This window comes from Lipotes vexillifer, unplaced genomic scaffold, assembly GCF_000442215.2.
Source record: "Lipotes vexillifer unplaced genomic scaffold, Lipotes_vexillifer_v1.1 scaffold536, whole genome shotgun sequence".
NCBI classification, from domain to species: Eukaryota; Metazoa; Chordata; class Mammalia; order Artiodactyla; family Lipotidae; genus Lipotes; species Lipotes vexillifer.
Genome location: NW_006775074.1, coordinates 618,488 through 636,782, shown reverse-complemented (window position 1 = coordinate 636,782; position 18,295 = coordinate 618,488). Strand labels below are relative to the sequence as shown.

General features: G+C 43.1%; 1 protein-coding gene across 2 annotated transcripts in view; it reads left to right on the top strand.

Annotated features, from left to right (window-relative positions):
• Positions 1–18,295, top strand: part of PIWIL4 (piwi like RNA-mediated gene silencing 4) — a 43,794-nt gene that overhangs the window by 2,594 nt on the left and 22,905 nt on the right. The window contains exons 1-7 of one of the 2 annotated variants that reach the window (XM_007449640.1): positions 210–296; positions 1,704–1,782; positions 4,042–4,173; positions 7,191–7,405; positions 11,685–11,806; positions 14,192–14,272; positions 16,330–16,527. In XM_007449640.1, the coding sequence (XP_007449702.1) occupies positions 210–296; positions 1,704–1,782; positions 4,042–4,173; positions 7,191–7,405; positions 11,685–11,806; positions 14,192–14,272; positions 16,330–16,527 (914 nt within the window). Of the gene's footprint in view, positions 1–209; positions 297–1,703; positions 1,783–4,041; positions 4,174–7,190; positions 7,406–11,684; positions 11,807–14,191; positions 14,273–16,329; positions 16,528–18,295 lie in introns of those variants that run through there. The other variant, XM_007449639.1, reaches the window with a different exon arrangement.

Here is an 18,295-nt window from a genome sequence, read left to right as displayed (position 1 = left end):
CTCCCCCCTCCCCGCCCCTACCACGGGACCCTGGTAGGCTGTGCGCTTGGCTCCACCCACTCGTGAGCCTCGGCTGCCATTCCAGCCCCGGACCCAGAGAGCCACTACTTCCACCGCTTCCGTCGCAGCCTTGTCATCTGGGTACCGGTGACAAAGTACCCTTGTTGAGACTTGGCTGCCTTTGAAGTCACCCTGGGCGCATCTGGAACATGAGCGGCCGGGCCCGCGCGAGGGCGCGAGGCATGGCCCTCAGCCCCAGCGCTGCGGAGGTGGGGCGCATCCAGGCCTCGCCTTTGGTGGGTAGAAAGTTTAGCAGCTGGCATTGTCTCGCTCACTCCTACCTCTGTTTCCTTCGTGGACACCGCCTTCCTCGGCAGATATATCTTCCTCTCTGCTACAAAGTAGTGGCTTATCTTCTCTTTCAACTTTGAGTCCTTCCAGGGTTTCTCACATTTTTTTTTTTTTTCCCCTGTTGGGGAGCTTATCTGAGTAAGATATTAATATAGATATTTTGGTCAGTGAAAAGGGCTGAAAATGGGAGGCAAGTATATCATTAAGTTTTAATTCACTCGTTTGTAAGTCTCGTGAAAATGGCTGTCCCTTCAAAGGTACCATTATGTGGTATATAATCTAATATGATCTGTCTCGCTAATTTATGTATAAAAAGAAATAATCTCAGACACAAATGAAGTTTAGAATCAACCACTCTTTCTTGAGCAACCACTGTATATAGGGCTTCTTATTAGACGTAGGCAGCTAGGTTGAATTGAGTGGCAAACCAGCAATTTTTTTTTTTTTTTTTCTTGCGTTATGCGGGCCTCTCACTGTTGTGGCCTCTCCCATTTGCGGAGCACAGGCTCCGGACGCGCAGGCCCAGCGGCCATGGCTCACGGGCCCAGCCGCTCCGCGGCATGTGGGATCTTCCCGAAACGGGGCACGAACCCGCGTCTCCTGCAACGGCAGGCGGACTCTCAAGCACTGCGCCACCAGGGAAGCCCCAAACCAGCAATTTTTGAGTGATATTTATTACATTTAATATTTGGAGCAATACTTAGCAAAAACTCGGTATTTGGAGCAATATCTTAGACCAGAAGTGTTCAAGTGAGTAGTCTATGCCTTTACTCCCATAGAGAGGTCTTCTCTTGGTATCATCCATTTTTTTTAGAAGGCTGATTTATACCTTCTTGAACAGAGAAGTAATTACCCTGAAGAGAAAATATTAATGGTTCCCTTCACCTGTTTTGTGAACTTTTGGAACAGTTTATTCAGGAGAGTCATCATCTGAGCTGGTGGCCCAGATCCTCTGGGCTCAGTTTATTTTCTTGCCCCATGTCTGAAGGCTACAGGAGCATGAGGTCTGCGATCACCTGTACCACCTTCCAGAGGAGCTCTGGTGAGCTCCTCGGGTGCAATGATCACACCTCTGCCTCCTTCCACCTCCAGGGGCTAAGGGCTGTATCTGGCTCACAGTTGGCACTGAAATCAAAGATTGATGAATGGGGAAAACCGTAGCTTGTCCTTATTTTTTTTCTGAAATGGGCAATCTTTTCTCCTCTCTCAAGCATCTTACCTGCCAACATTTTCTTTTCCTAGCTCATGGTAATCTAATGACATAGGATGTGATACCATTCTCATCTTGCGATAAAGTTTTGGTTTATGACTTAACATCTTAAATCTGACCAAATATTTTTTCCCTGTTTTAGCCTCTGTCTGTTGCTCTTAGTGACAGTGAAGCATCTTCTAGCAGTGACCACGTGGGAACAAGCAGGATTTCACAGAAATGTAAGTGCAGCTCTGTCTGTTCCATCCAGTTCCGTCCCATCTGAAAGGAATAGGAGTGACTACTAAGCCTTTCAGCAGCAGACTCACTTCTTGAGCATCTTACCTTCCTTTTCTGAAGGATCCCCCTGTGTTTCTTGTGTTTCTTTGGGACTTCCAAACACAGAATCTGCCACTGAATATCCTGATGGTGCTTAGCAGTTGGGAACCCCCAGATATTAGGAAACCAGTTTTTCTGATTCTGTCTGTTTACTGAATAATTTTGAAAACGTATTTTTAAATTCTTTGTGACACATAAACGCCAATACCATTGCATTGCAGGGATGGTCGTAACCTCACATGCCTGTTGCCCCTTTTCTCTTCTTCCTTCCCCGCCCACGGTAGACCTCACCGTTTGGTGGTGGCTCTCTTACCTGCAAATCCAGGTTTGGCCTCAAGATACTTGTCAACGTGCTAGTCCAAGTAGCCCCTACCACACAGTGTAAGTTGGCATGCCCGATGCACTAATTTGCTAGGGCTGCCATGACAAAGTACCACAGACTGGGTGGCTTAAACAGTAGAAATGTATTGTCCCATAATTCCAGCCCTACTGCCACCATTCAAGTGTTATTCCAACTTTTCTTTGGGAATTTCCTTCGCATCTGCTATGCCTTCTTGTTACTAGCAAGTGATGGAAACTCTTTATCCTTTGAGGGTAGACTGATTTTTTTTTATTTTTAAAAATTGTGGTAAAATAGGTATAATATAAAGTTGACCATTTTAACAGTGTTCAAGTGTACAGTCCAATGGCATTGAGGACATTCACATTGCTGTGCAACCATCACCACCATCCGTCTCTAGAACAGTTTTTCATCTTACAAAACTGAAACTCTGTACCCATTAAACAAGAACTCCTCATTTGCCCCTCCTTCCCGGACTCTGGGAACTACCGTTCTGTGGCAGATTGAATTTTTAGAAACCATCAAACATCTTTTGAAACCAAGAGCAGTAAATGATACGGATAATCTAGTGAGAATAATCGAATTTTTAAAAAATTAAATAAATTTTGTGATTTTCCTGGGAGACTCCAACTCCACTGAGAAGGGTATGGACAGCAGTTTTGGGCAAGTGGGTAGCGCCATTTGGGGTAGTTGCATACAGTGACTGTATCAAAGGACAGTGGTCAAGTCAGTGTCCTAGGGGTTTGTCATACTATTAGCCACATTACTTTGTAGTAATAATTCTGTAATATAAAATTTATATTTTCACATTTCAAAGTGCCAAAGTTGTATCTGAAAAATTAGCATCTTTTTGTACTCATTTAAAAAAGAAAATAGTCACCAGGAAACAGATTTTAATTTCCCATTTTCTAGAACCTAACAGTAAGTGACACGTCCCAAGGTGACGTGCTGACTTTCATTCTCAGGGGAACGATCTAGCATAAACACTGATGGCAGTGTATGGGCATTTCTCTTCTTGTGATTGAGAAAGGGGAAAGGTTCAGCCCCAATCTGTACAGAAGTTGATGTGGCCAATCTTAGTCTGTAATTCTTTGGGTGTTACACAAGAGCTACAGGAGGGAGACCAGCCCTCCATAAATGGGTGTGGAGTGGGATCTAGGGAGACAGAGCTTTCTCCTTAGCCAAGAGGAGAATCAGGTCAGCCCCAAATGTTATGAGGTAGGACTAACTCAGAGTCTGTTATTTCTAACAAAACATGCCACGCTTCCTTCACAGTTTTCAATTTTCAGGCTGCAGCCTTCTGTATAGTCATGACTGTTTTCAGCCATGTGGGCCAGTTTTATTAAAAGCTACAAAAATCTGAGCTTTGGTTCTAGATGCATCTTTTGTCCTGGCTGTGCCGAGCGGCATGCGGGATCTTAGTTCCCTGACCAGGCATTAAACCTGGTGCCCTTGACAGTGAGAGCTCAGAGTCCTAACCACTGGACTGCCAGGGAATTCCCTCTAGATGCTTTTTTTTTTTGCGGTACGCGGGCCTCTCACTGTTGTGGCCTCTCCCCTTGCGGAGCGTAGGCTCCGGACGCGCAGGCTCAGCGGCCATGGCTCAGGCCCAGCCGCTCCGCGGCATGTGGGATCTTCCCGGACCGGGGCACAAACCCGTGTCCCCTGCATCGGCAGGCAGACTCTCAACCACTGCGCCACCAGGGAAGCCCTAGATGCATTTTTGATATGGTAGTTGTAAGCGATATCACTAGCATGAAATGTTATTGATGTATATAATATTAATAATATATAACATTTTGGTGTTCTCTTCATATTTTAGTTGAAGGTGATCTATCTTCTGGTGACGCTGGATGTACCTTCAAGGAAAGAGTTGGGAAAATCAGGCGAGAGATGATGGATTTGAGTGTCTGTACCAGAGAGAAATTGGCCCATGTGAGAGACTGCAAAAGAGGTACCCAGTCTTCGTGTTACTTATTTTAAAATTTTTGTTTATTTTTTTGGCCATGCCATGCTGTTTGTGGGATCTTAGTTCCCCGACCAGGGATTGAACCCAGACCCGCTGCAGTGGAAGCACAGAGTCCTAACCGCTGGACTGCCAGGGAATTTCTTACTTTTTTTTTAATGTTACCAAATTTTGCTTAAGAAATTTTAATTTAAATTTAATAAAATAAACAAGTTCATATATTGACTTAAAAGATATGTATTGAACATCTGCTATATTCAAGCATTATCTAGACACTAGTTGTTTTAGCCTTAATTCTCTCTTTCATTAATAGGAAGAGTAACATTTTCTCCAGAACTACATTTCATTTGTTGAAAATCTTTTCTCCTTACACCTGAGGTAGGGGTCAGCAAAGATGCTTTGTCTCTTTCCCAACCTTTTTCCTATATGGGGAATAACCTTTCTGGACTTCAGGTCTAAAAAGAAAAATGTAGCCTCTTTGGGGAATTCTTTAGGCAGATTCTGGGCTTACCCCTGAAATTGCACCTAGGATTGCATGTGCTATTTTCAGGAAAAGTAGGCCTATTGTTTTCATAGGATTCTCAAAAGGCTTTGTAACTCCCTCTAAAAGTTAAGACTCACTGATGCAGATCAGTCTTTTTCAAACTCTTTCAAACCATGCAGCAAAAATAAGTACATAAATTGTTCTCCAGCATACACACACTACACAAACGCAAGTGAAACAAAGTTTCGTGAAACAATGCTTGCCCTCCCTATGCGCAGCGCACTCCGATCCATTCTACTGTATTCTAGTCTTTCTATGAAACATGACGGTTCACCTCACTTACTTTCATAATTGCAGCACTAATGGGTCATGATTACAGTTTGAACACAGTGTTGTAAGTGGTCTTAAAGGGTATTGCCAGCTCTGACGTTCTAGATGACTTCTCTTTGTCCATTAATATGACATTAATATCTTTGTCCATTAATAAAATATGTTGCCATGTCCTCTGGGAGAACAACAAAAAAAAACCTTTTCTTTAATTAAAATAGCACAAAGATTCCTTGTTCCTACTGGATATTTACCCATCAATGAAAAAAATATTGCCTGCCTTATCAGTACACAAAAGATGTTGCAGCCACGAAGCCGCTGCACCTGCTCCCACGGTGAGCCCTAAGGGAACTCAGGATGGAGACAAACGGGGCGCCGGCTGGCAAGTCTTCAGTCACTGCAGCCACCCTCCAATGATGCATGCTAAGGAGACTCAGGGTGGGAAAGAACAGGATACTGGCCCCAGATAGCTGAGGTGCATATCAAAGGAATGATTTCAGTGAGCCCTGACTTTTGCATCTTCCCGAACATAGTAAAGCGCTAAATTCATTAACTCGAGACATATGGTTTTCCTTAATTAAAAGTGATCTTATGATGTTCCGACTACCTGGTCTTTGTTGCAAAAACTCCTGTATATCCTGGCTCTTCCCTTACTTCTTCGGAGCAGTCCCTCAGAACTGAGATGCTGTGTCCTGGGCTTAAGCCCTCAGTTTTGTCTGCTGAATAAAACATAACTCTTATCTTTTAGGTTGTGCATTATTTCTCGGTAGACACACAGGTCAAAACTGAGGGAATACTACGTAAGGTATACATGACACTTCTTTCTCACCACCTCAGGGCTCATGTTTCCTCCACCAGAAAGGCAAATAGTGACTATTTGATAATTCTTTCCTATAAGACGAACACTGGATGCTTCCCTCCAAGGAGAGGTGAGAAGCATTTCCTTTGTGCCCTCCTAGAGTCTGTCCTGGATGGAGTTTATGCCATCCTGGGCACTGACCAGGTACATCGTGGCCATCTCTGAATTTGTCCTGTAGATTTTGAAGAGGTGAATAAAAATTCTGTAGGGGATGGAATTCCTGGAAGCCCACGTGGCCTCCCTGTGCCTGCAGAAAAACAGAAGCCCAGAGCCCTGTCTGTTCTCACACAGGGAAGATGTAAAATTTCTTCTTCCATCCCCAGTCGCCCCCTTATCTCTGGGGGACCTTCGCTGGGGCCTACAGAGCCATCTAATCACTGAATGAAGTGATTGCAGAATTTTCCGAGGTATGGTGAACTTTTGATTATCTGGATTTCCAAGAGGATGGGGGTTGTATTCATGATAAAAAACTGGAGAGTTTCTTTATAATCTGAGAGCACCATAGTTCCAGAGCAGCATCTGAAACTGTTACTGAGCTAAACTTGGGTCCCTTCCCCCATGCTCAGTAAAGCCAATCTACTGACATTGGGCTGTGGTGAAGGAAAGTGCAGCGTTTATTGTGAGGCGCCGTACAAGGAGTCTAGGACAGCTAGTGCTCAAAAAGCCCAAACTTCCCGAAGGGTTTCAGCAAAGCATGTTTAAAGGCAAAGTGAAAGAGGGGCGCCCCAGGGTCTGTGATCAGCTCCTGCACAATTCTCTGGTTGGTTGATGGTGAGGTAACGGGTTAATATTATCAATCCTTTGGTGCCAGTAGGTCTGGAGGGAGCTAATGGTCATCAAATAGTTAATTTCCTCCATTTGGTAGGGGTTTTAGCATCTGTAAAACAATTCAGGAAACGTGCACTAGATACTATTACCTATATACTTCAGCAAGGAGCCAAAGCAGAGCATATGGGGGAGGCCCCATGGGGTCCTGCTTGGTTACAAAATGCTTACTTGATCGATTTGAGAATCAGCTGGAAGGCAAGCTTCGGAAGGAGTCCTAGGGTAGTTGAATTCAGATGTTTCTTTTTCCCCAAAACAAGAATGTCAGTGTCTGCTCTCAGGTTCTTATGAGGCCTGCCTTACACAGGATCCTTTTGCTTGCAGGGCTCCAAAGGTTATCAGGCAGCTGGTTACTAGAGCTTACCTTGTGTCACTGAACAAGAATCCTTGCTTTCTAGCAACAATTATGCGTACGCAAATAAATTTTTTGAATGCTGTGATTAATATGAACACGATGGGTTTTTGTTTTTGTTTTTTGGTTAAAACATGTTTTTTATTTGTTTTCTTCAGGTTCCAGTGGAATACCTGTGAAACTGGTCACAAATCTTTTTAATTTAGACTTGCCCCAGGACTGGCAGCTATATCAGTATCATGTGACATATAGTCCGGATATAGAATCTAGAAGGCTGAGAATTGCTCTGCTTTATAGTCACACGGAACTTTCCAACAAAGCAAAAGCATTTGATGGTGTCATCCTTTTTCTCTCCCAAAAACTAGAAGAAAAGGTATGGTATTTTTAATTTTTTAATACACACACGTGTGCATATATTTATACTCCTTCATGTAGATTTTAGAGGTTAGCTGATTTTTATGACAGTTGGAATGAGTATATCACTCACTCCTTTTCTCTTTCCTATTCCCATGCCTGAGAGTGAAAGACTTCTTAATTAAGACCTCATCAGGATTGATTTCTTAATTAAGAAGCTGATGGTCTGGCATTTAAAAAAGAAGAGCTGTAATACAAACACTGCTTTTTCAACTACTTTTTAAAAGGCAAAGTGTCCTTGAAATAGGAATCCTTTTAAACTTTTCCCAAATAGGCAAGAGTTTAAGTAACAGGGACTTCGCTGGTGGTCCAGTGGTTAAGACTCCGAGCCCCCAACGCAGGGGGCACGGGTTTGATCCCTGGTTGGGGAATCCCACATGGTGCAGGGTGTGGCCGAAAAAAAAAAAAAGTTTAAAAAACACTATTTAGCCTATGGCCTAAGAGCTTTAAATTTACTCTACATTTTTTTGCTCCTGCACATTGTGTCCACGTGTCCAAAGAACTTTACATCAATCCTGATTCTAAAACTGTCATTTCTTTCATGACTTGTTCCATCATATGAAATAGGAGTTATTTATGTCAATCTTAAGGATATTTTTTAATGGTTATGACCATTGGATATGGCAATTGCAAGATTCATAGCCCTTTATTTTATTTTTTTACGCCTTCCACATTTTTAGCCCTAAAATCAAGGTATTGTTATTGAGGTCTTTATCATACGCTTTGTTCTAAAGCAGTATGAAAATTATGAGAAAGAACTGGTTTCTGTATGAAAAATTAAAACAGAGTATTGGATTAAAACTTGATGCTTCTATCCCTTGGAAAGGTTAATCTTTTTTTTGTTTTTTAGTTCAGCATTTTGAACACGGAGAGCATAAATGTAAATTTCTAGATTCCGTGTGTATCTTTGTTAATTTCCTCAAGAAGTATGTTTCTGAGCACTCTTGGAACCTTTTTCCTTTTATGAGACTGCGAGATTTATAGGAGCTACTTGAGTGTTTATTTCATCTGAATATGGAGTTTAAAAATTCTACCATATGATTAAATTTAAGGACTTGGAAAATCTGGATATGTAAATTTAGAAGCATTTTTATTCGTCATGAGTCCTTATTGATCCCTCAATATTTTGTCCTATGACTAGATGTTGATAGCATGCTAATATGGCCTCTCATACTTAAATGATGTATTTCAAGGGCATTACTATATTAAAGATCTTGTTCTTCTAAATACATTTGTAGTAACTGTTTGGAAATTTGGATATGTTAAAATCATATAGCCCCCTTGAATGGTCCAGCTTTCTTCAATTTTACCTAATGAAAATGGAGGAATTTTACTCTACAGATGCTAGGAATAAGTTAATATTACTCATTTTTTATTCAAAGTGAGCATATAGTATACTTCTATAGTATATAGAAGTCCTGTTCTGCTGCCTCCTGGCCTTCCACTGTCTTTCAGACCCCATCTGTGCATCTGTGGCCATGACCCAGGTTGCTGTCACAGGTCATATCTATTTGCCACTCTCATGCATTCCTTCTGCACTTATAAAGAGCCTACTGTGTACCAGGCAGGCTGCTGGCACCTTGGAGGAAACCAGGATAAATAAAACAAGGTTCTTGTCAAAAACATTTCAATTTAGTACTGAAGTTATTTACAAATAAATTCAGTGCAAGATAGAATGACATAAGTGGCATAATAATAATTAGTGGTTTTGTTATGCTAGCATTTATCGAGCATATACGAGGTGTTAGGTGCTCTGCTTGGTTGTTCTCTGGATTAGCCCCAGCACAGCTCTCTTGAGATGAGCAGATCTATGTTTTATGTCCCACCTACCACTGGATTACATTTGATGAGCACTTACTCTGCCAGGCTGCTGTATGCATGAACTCATTTAATCCTCTCATCACCCCTGGAACCTTAGAGAGGTTAAGTGTCTTACCCAAGGTCTTCAAAAAGAGGTGATGAAAGGAAAGTTTATTCCCGGCAGGACACTTCAGTGGGAATCGTCATTAATTTATCTCCTGGGCAGGATTTGAATTAATGAAGGGGGAGATGGGGAGGACCAGAGGAGCAAAGGCACAAAGATGGGAAGTGAAGGGCATAGTTTAGAAACTTCTGGTTGTTCAGGCTTAGCTGGGAAGGCTTGCAAGTTGTGGCTCCAAAGGTAGGGAGAACCTTGAATGTCCTGCTGAGGAACAGGAACTGTCCTCCGTGGGCCACTGAAGCCTTTGAGAGAGAGTTTCCATAGAGCTGTGTTACGTTTCAGTGACTCTGATCACATCCTATTGAATGGCTGACAGAACAAAGTGGGACAATTAATAAAGTGCCACTGGAATAATCTGGGCAGGCTGTCGAAAGAACTCGAACAAAGGTACAAAGCACTGCTATGGATAGGGATAAGATCCATGAATTGTCCCACTTAATCTTCATTATCCTGGTCTCACTCCCACGTTAGAGATGGGAAAAGGTCTTAAAGGGTTGCAGTAAATTGCGCCGCATCATACAGGCTGCAAGAGGCAGAGAACCAGGGTCTGTGCAACTCCACGTCACGTGCTCTCGGGCTCGGTGGTAAATATTGGTATTGGAACAGCTGAAATGGAGTAGAGAAATTGCTGGTGTAGAAGGGCTAAGACTTGCCAACCCATTAGATAAGTGGATGGAGAGGAGGAAGTGAAAGCGCACTCTGAGAGTGAGGGTGTGGGATGCACAACAGGCGGGAAGCAAGGAGGAGTGGTGTTTGGTGGGGGAAGTGCAGGCGGTGCTGCCGATTTTGCTCTTTGGTGGCTGTTAGGAATGGGGTTCCTGAATAAAGCTCTGAGTGGGGACCGTCTGCTGCCAGCCACTCATCCCAGCATACTTTGTTGGCTTACGCCTTTGTCCTGAGATCCTGGCAGCAGTCTGAGGGCCGCTCCCCCATCTCCTGGCCATTAGACTTCTGGCTGTTGATAAGCTCTTCCTGCAACTCGCCACCTCTGACTTCTCTACAGTTTTATCTGAAGCAAGAAACGCCTCAGTGAAATATTTCATCCCCTGTGAAAGGACGCATTTCTCTTTGTTTCCCTGAAGTGAACTATCCCTGCCCTACATTCTTGGTTCAACCTAAAAGCCATTAAAACTACACTTTCGGGGCTTCCCTGGTGGCGCAGTGGTTGAGAGTCCGCCTGCCGATGCAGGGGACACGGGTTCGTGCCCCGGTCCGGGAAGATCCCACATGCCACGGAGCGGCTGGGCCCGTGAGCCATGGCCGCTGAGCCTGTGCTCCACAACGGGAAAGGCCACAACAGTGGGAGGCCCGCTTACCGAAAAAAAAAACCCCTACACTTTCACCATGGAAAGTAGGGGTAAAATACATAAATGCCTGCTAATAAACTGACCTCTTCTAATTCCTTACCCTTCTGAAAAACCCTTGATCATAGATTTTTACTCACTGATTTGTCGTTTTTTATTCCAGAAATCTATACGGAGCCCTCCCTGATCTGAAGAGCTTTAAATTTAGTTAGGCATCTGGTATAAAGACCTATTCATGCATTCATTATAATTGTTAGAACGTTGTTTCAGATGATAAGAACCCTAGGGTTTTCTCTAGACCTTACAAAAGTTAATAAAATCAGATTTCATATCTGTTTAAACTTTCACCATTTTCTCCTCTCTCTTTTCACATTTATGTTTCCCTCTCGTCTGTTCCCTGTCCTTTGCTTTCTTCTTCTCTGTTCCTCTGTTTTTTTGAATGAACTTTTGAGAGGCTTCCCTCTGAAATCCATGAACCCAGGATGGGCAGGAAAGTTCATTAGTAGGCTTCTGGGCATCCATGAACGTCTGAAAATGGGTACATTATATACATTGTTGCTGTATATACACATGTGACATTTTCTTTGGAGAATGTCTGTAATTTTGATCAGACTCTCAAAGTAGGTTGTGACCTGTCTTCCCACCCCCACTCCCCGGAAAGGTCAAGAACCGCTGCTCTGGATTCTCTTTGGATTGAATGTTTGAACCCCGAGGCTGGTGTTGATTCTCTGTTAAGAAGTTCGAGAGGAAAGAGATGTGTTGCTTTTCTGGTATTAGCAAAATACAGCGACAAAAACCCTCCAAACGTAACGTAATCATTAGATTATTACATTGTTAACACCTGCCGTTTTGTTTTTGTTAATGCCTATTAAGTTGGGACGGCTTTAGCATATCCGTGTTCTGTGCACTTGAGGATAATCCGTAGAGTGCATTTTAAGTACTTCTTTTTTCAGGTCATGGAATTGTCAAGTGAAACTCGAAGAGGCGAGGCTGTAAAGATGACTATCACCCTGACGAGGGAGCTGCCGGCAAGTTCTCCCGTGTGCATGCAGGTCTTCAGTATCATCTTCAAGAGGTAAAGTGCCTTAAATGTGAATCTAATTTAGGCTAATGATGCCTGTCATCGTAGAGCCTGGGTATTAAAAGTGTTAACCATTCTGTAGGCAGTGTGCCAGCAGCAATGTCATCTTTAGGGAAAATTTTCCATATCCTTTCATGTACTTGTGCAATAATACACACCACAGTCCATCACGGCCTCAAACTGGCACCTCTGTTACTATCCAGTAACATCTGTGTGGAGACAAAGGACCCAAGGGTTGTGATGTCTCAGCGGCTGCAGGGCAGGTGCCTCTTCCCTTTTCTTCTTTTTCTGTACCCACTCCCAGCCTCCACCGCCAGACTTAAAAGATGCGTGTGTCTGGGTTAGTAAACTGAAGGATTGGTTTTTCTCCTGGATGATTGATTTTAGGTGTGAAAGGCCATCACCATCTGCTTTCTGCTGTCACTTGCCTCTCAGCCCCCTTTCCTTCCCCACATGTCCCTGGGGGCAGAAGGAAGGCTGTGACCGAGCTTTTCAGTGTTCTTCAAACTGACCTGAGGGTCACTTGCTTCCGTGTCATCTTGGATGTTGGGTGGGACTCGACAAAATGCAGATTCCCTAGCGCCTCACTATACCTAGTGAATAGAATTTCATGAGTGGGGCCTGCAAATCCACATTTTTAGCAAGCTTCCCAGATGACACGTGGGAGCACGAAAGCTTGAGAACCACCGTTTCCCTTGCTGTTGGTGTGGGTCACTAGCATGATGTGTTAAAAACCTAAGATTTGAGTCCTTCACTCAACAGTGGCCTCTGGACAGGATGAGGACAGGGGAGTTTGGGATTTTGCTGAGTAGGGCACGTAAAGGAACTTTCATCACACAGATAACATTGTTTCCTAATTCTAGTCAGACATCTTGCCGAGCATCTTTTAGATCATATCTGGGCCTCAGCTCAGCTCTGTAAAAAGCTCTTCAGCAGCCAGTCTTGCATGTGCCCCACACTGAGAGGGGACTATTTTAAGTCAGCTGACGTTTGGAAGGTGCTTTGCAGTGACAAAACTCTTCGTGTGGTGTTAGAGCTTCCTTGATCCTTACTCGAGAGCCCTGAGGCAGGTGTGATTAAAATCCCCGTTTTATAGATGAGGGGACGGAGGCTCAGATGACATTGGACAGCCCAGAATCATGCAGTTGGAACCCCTGTTTTCGGACTTAAAACCGTCCTGTTTCCCCCATGCATGGGGCAGCCTCAGATCAGTGACGTGTCACGTTACAAAGGTGACCAGGATTAGTTGCTGAAGAGGCAACCTTGTCATTTGGTAGCGCTGGGAAGCCTGAATAGCCTCATTAGCAACAGCCTCCTCTGGAATGTAAGTTGGTGCAGCCGCTATGGAGAACAGTATGGAGGTTCCTTAAAAAACTAAAAATAGAATTACCATGTGACCCAGCAATTCTACTCCTGGGTATATACGTGGAGAAAACTCTAATTTGAAAAGAGACATGCACCCCAATGTTCATAGAAGCACTATTTATAATAGCCAAGACATGGAAGCAACCTAAATGTCCATCAAGAGATGAATGGATAAAGATGTGGTACATATATACAATGGAGTACTACTCAGCCATAAAAAAGAATGAAATAATGCCATCTGCAGCAATATGGATGGACCTAGAGACGATCATACTCAGTGAAGTAAGCCAGGCAGAGAGAGACAAATATCATGATATTGCTTATATGTGGAATCTAAAAAAATGATACAAATGAACTTATTTACAAAACAGAAATCGACCCACAGACATAGGAAACAAATTTATGGTTATCAAAGGGGATGCGGGGGGAGAGATAAATTAGGAGTTTGGGATTAACATATATACACTATGATATGTAAAATAAACAACGAGGACCTACTGTATGGCACAGGGAACTATATTCAATATCTTGTAATAATCTATAATAGAAAAGAATCTGAAAAAGAATATATATAACTGAATCACTTTGTTGTACGCCTGAAACTAACACAATGTTGTAAATTAACTATACAAAAAATAAAAAAGAAAGAAAAAGAAGGGAAACAGCCTCCTCATCTCAAAATAAGAAAGAGGCCAGAAGAGCCTGTGGACATGGCTGTTCTCGCCTCATCTACACCAACCAGAATGTTAGTCACAGTCATAACTGGAAAGTGACCACCTACTTATCGCAGTTAAACCCAGAAAGATAGAACTAATTTCAATTGTGTCATCCCCAAATATGAAGTGATAGTTCTCGTATGTACACTCAAGTGTATATTTAGCAGCTAAACCTTCCAGTATTATAACAATAAGAGTTCTGGACTTTTCTACTATTTTTCTTTCAGCATGCGTACAAACTTGGAAGTATACTGTTATCAAAGGTTGTTTAACAGATTTTAAAAATATATAATTGCAGGATCTTAAAAAAGTTGTCCATGTACCAGATTGGACGGAACTTCTATAAGCCTTCGGAGCCAGTGGAAATTCCCCAGCACAAGTAGGTTTATTTATGTTTTCTGTTACTCTGAAATTGTTATAATGTGAACAGCATAATTTATGATGCAATATTATACCGTTATGCCTCCTATGAGAGATTCTGTGGTATGAAAAATAATGGATTTAAAAATTTTTCAAGTTCTTTATAGAATGGTGAATGTCAAAAGCTAGCAGCCTGTTTTCTTATATTAGTGTGCTAGGTCATTATCATAAATCCTAGAAGGAATTCAGAAACTGAGTTTCCTGTGTATGACAAGTCGTAACGAGAGCAGAATAAACTCTGTTACGTTCTACCACATAGCTGGGGCTCTGTTTTCTTGCTGATAGAATGTTAACACAGCCAGGGTGGTTGATTGGAAATTATTGGGTAAGCAGATGTCAGACACACAAGCCGGCTAAGCTGCCCTAGTGAACTGTTAGGAACACTTGCAGAGTTTTTACCCTAAACTGGGAGGTAGATGCTGCAGGGAATGTGATCGGCTGTGTCTTGAACTGGTTGTTACTCAGCTCTCCAAAATAAGTAGCTGTGCCAGAGACAGAGGCAGCCAGTAACCCAAAGACAGACACGAAACAAATGGAGAAGTTCGGATGGTCCCTGCCTTACAATATTTCGATTTACAATATTTCGACTTTATGATGACGTGCAAGCCGTGCACATTCAGTAGAAACCATACCTCAAATTGTGAACTTTGACCTAGCGGATGTGGAGATGATACTCGCTGGCGAGGCCAGGTGGCGGCAGCCACGGCTCCCAGGCAGCCACCCAATCACGAGGGTAAACGACCGACACACTTACAACCATGCTGGACCCGCACAATCATTCTCTTTTTCACTTTCATTACAGTATCCAATAAACGACATGAGATATTCAACGCTTTCTTATAAAATAGGCTTTGTGTTTGATAATTTTGCCCACCTGTCAGCTAAAGTAAGTGTTCTGAGCACGTTTAAGTTGGCTAGGCTATGATGTTCGGTAGGTTAGGTGTATTAAATGCATTTTCTACTGAGGATATTTTCAACTTATGGTGGGTTTATCAAGATGAAAACCCATCATAAGTTGAGGGACATCTGTACAGAAAAGATAGAAAGTGGAGGCAGGGAGTTTGGCTTCTGCCTGGTAGAGGAAAAGGGCAGGGTTTCTGTATGTTAATTCAGTGTGTCGGAGTGGTCTGTCTAAAGCATCCTATTCATTCACCCCTGTCACTTATCTCTCCACCTGGATTAGAAATCCCCGTGGGCCCAGTGTTGTGCTGAGCTAGAGCTGGTCCTAGTGCATATGCTTGTCCTGAAAGCTGGCATGAGTATCACAGCAAATGAAGTCCACAAAATATAAACTGAAATGAGTTTTTAAAAATATTTGTCTATTCTTTCATGCCATTTCCATAACGTTTTCTTATTCAAGACTTCAGACTATGATATTCATAAATGTGGAAAGGGGATGTAGCCACTGCTCCAGTTTTCCTTGTATGTCTGTATGTGATATCACTTAGTTTATTTCTTAATCTCATTATTAAGTGTAGTCTTTGTCTTCACATTGAGTCAGTGTGCTTTTCTGAACCTAGATGTTTTCATGCTGGGATGGATCCCCCCATAAACATTTTAATCCTACAGCTGTACTCTCAGCCAGAGGCGATTTTGCTTCCCAGGGGACATTTGGCAATGTGTGGAGATATTTTTGGTGGTCACAGTTTGGGGGCTGATACTGGCATCTAGTGGGTGGAGGCCAGGGGTATTGCTAAACATCCTGCAATGCACACGACAGCCCCTGACAAAGAATTATCGAGTCCAAATGTCAGTAGTATCAAGGTCAAAACAATGCAGCTCTACAGGAATGTATTTTATCCTAAATATATGTTTAAAGACACTCCAGCTGGAAATAACTGAAGTGTTAAGTCAGCCACTAAAAGAAAACAGATTAAAGAAAAATTGTTTCATGAAATCTAGAGAATTGGAATGTAAAGTCGCCATTTTAAAATGTTTATTGTTTTCCTGATATAACATGTAAAACATTAAAAAAAATTTTATTTATTAAAATTTATTTATTTATTTATTTTGAAGATTGTCGCTTTGGCCCGGGTTTGCCATTTCTGTGTCACATTTTGAAAGCAGGCTCCTGTTTGGTGCTGACGTGAGTTATAAAATACTCAGAAATGAGACTGTTCTAGAATTCATGATGGATCTCTGCCACAAAACTGGCATGTCCTGCTTTACCCAGGCGTGTGAGAAACAGCTGATTGGGCTCATTGTCATTACAAGGTAAAAGCCTGCATTTAAATAGACTCTTCTCTAGAGAATGCATTATGTGTGCCATGTGGGAACAGGGCACTGGCCTGAGCCCAGACCTGATCAGTCTACTCACCTGTTATAGACCAGACTGTTCTCAATTGTCTAGAGTGCAGGCTTCCTCGAGGGGCATGCTTGGTGGTCCACAGTCTGACCTGGTCCTTCCTTACCTCCTGCTGTACCCTCTCCCCTAACCTCCAGTGGTCTGCATTTTGCTGCTCCAGCCCCTCTGCCTGGTTCCCCCACCCCTATTTCTGCCTTTTAGATTTCTGCTCCCACAAAGTCCAGCTCAAACGTTACTGCTTTTCTGAAGCTTCCACCTTCCACCTGTCCATTCAGTTGGAATTATTTAGTTCCTGCCCCTGTGCTGCTCCTCAAACCCAGTGCTTTTTTTTCTTTCTTTCTTTCTTTTTTTGGCCACACCATGCGGCTTGTAGGATCTTAGTTCCCTGACCGGGGATTTGAACCCGCGCCCTCGGCAATGGAGGCTCGGAGTCCTAACCACTGGACCGCCAGGCAATTCCCAAAGTCCAGTGTTTGTAAGCCACCTCTTTCGAGCCATTTTATTTCATTTTATTACATCACAGTGTAAACAAGCAGGACCCTATGGGGCCTTCCCAGGCAGACCTCTGCCCCATATCCTCTTTTTTAGCTCCTCTCTGAAGTACCCAAATAACAGTGTCTGATGCACATTTTCCTTCACCACAACCCGATGTATCAGTAGACTGGCTTTACTGCGCGTGGGCGAGCAGACCCAAGTTTGATTCAGTAACAACAGGACAGAACATCAGGTCCGTGTCTCATCTCTGCTGGAAGATTATCAGGCCGTTAAGGCTGAGACCTTTCAAGTCTCTAGGTTTGTCTGTGTATACATTTGTCATCAGTGCACATTTAAACTGAATGGGACATGGGCAGTTAGGTGACTTCGTGAGGACCAAAAAGCCCCGCCTATGCAGCTGCTGGTCCAGGGACACTTCTTTTAGAGGACGCACTAGTCTTTTCCTAGTCTGGCTTGGAATTTCCACTTGAAGTTGTTTTTCTGGGTTACAGAGTAGAGAGGTGGTGCGGATTGAATTCCACGCTGCCCCCTTATTCTCCTGTCATGATCTTCATGGATTAAGTTATCACACTATTTCAAAGTCACCTTGCAAGGTACCCAGAGCCCAGAAGAAACCTGACAAGGAGGTTTCTGTCCCAAGGCTGTGGTGGCATGAGAGAATGTTCCAGGCCACACAGTACCTGATGAAGGGGAGAAAGAGCTTAGAAAGATCTTAGCCGACCTGCTTTGCAGTTTTGCCCAGGGCCAGCCCTAGATGGGAGATGAAGCAGGCTTCCAGAACTGGGTGGTCCATCAGCCTGCTTGGGGTGCTTTTTATCGGAAGCATTAGTTGGGAGTTCAGAAAATCTTAGTGGCACCAGAAGCTGATGGGAAAGTTTTGAGCCATGCTTCAGCCTTTGAACATTTAAGAATGATTTACCTGAAGTGGCAGTGTATCTCAGTGAGAAAAGCACGTGGTGGTCTAATGACTCTCCCACCGGTAGAGGTCCTCCTGTGAACGGAAGAGTTAATTGATGCTCTTCTCAGGTAAGAGCTGATCTTTTTTTTTTTTAAAGTGGCTATTCTTGAGTTATTATCTTTCATAATTTCTGAAATTCTTGAGAATAATACTTTGAATTAAAAGTATAGTGAAGGGCTTCCCTGGTGGCGCAGTGGTTGAGAGTCCGCCTGCCGATGCGGGGG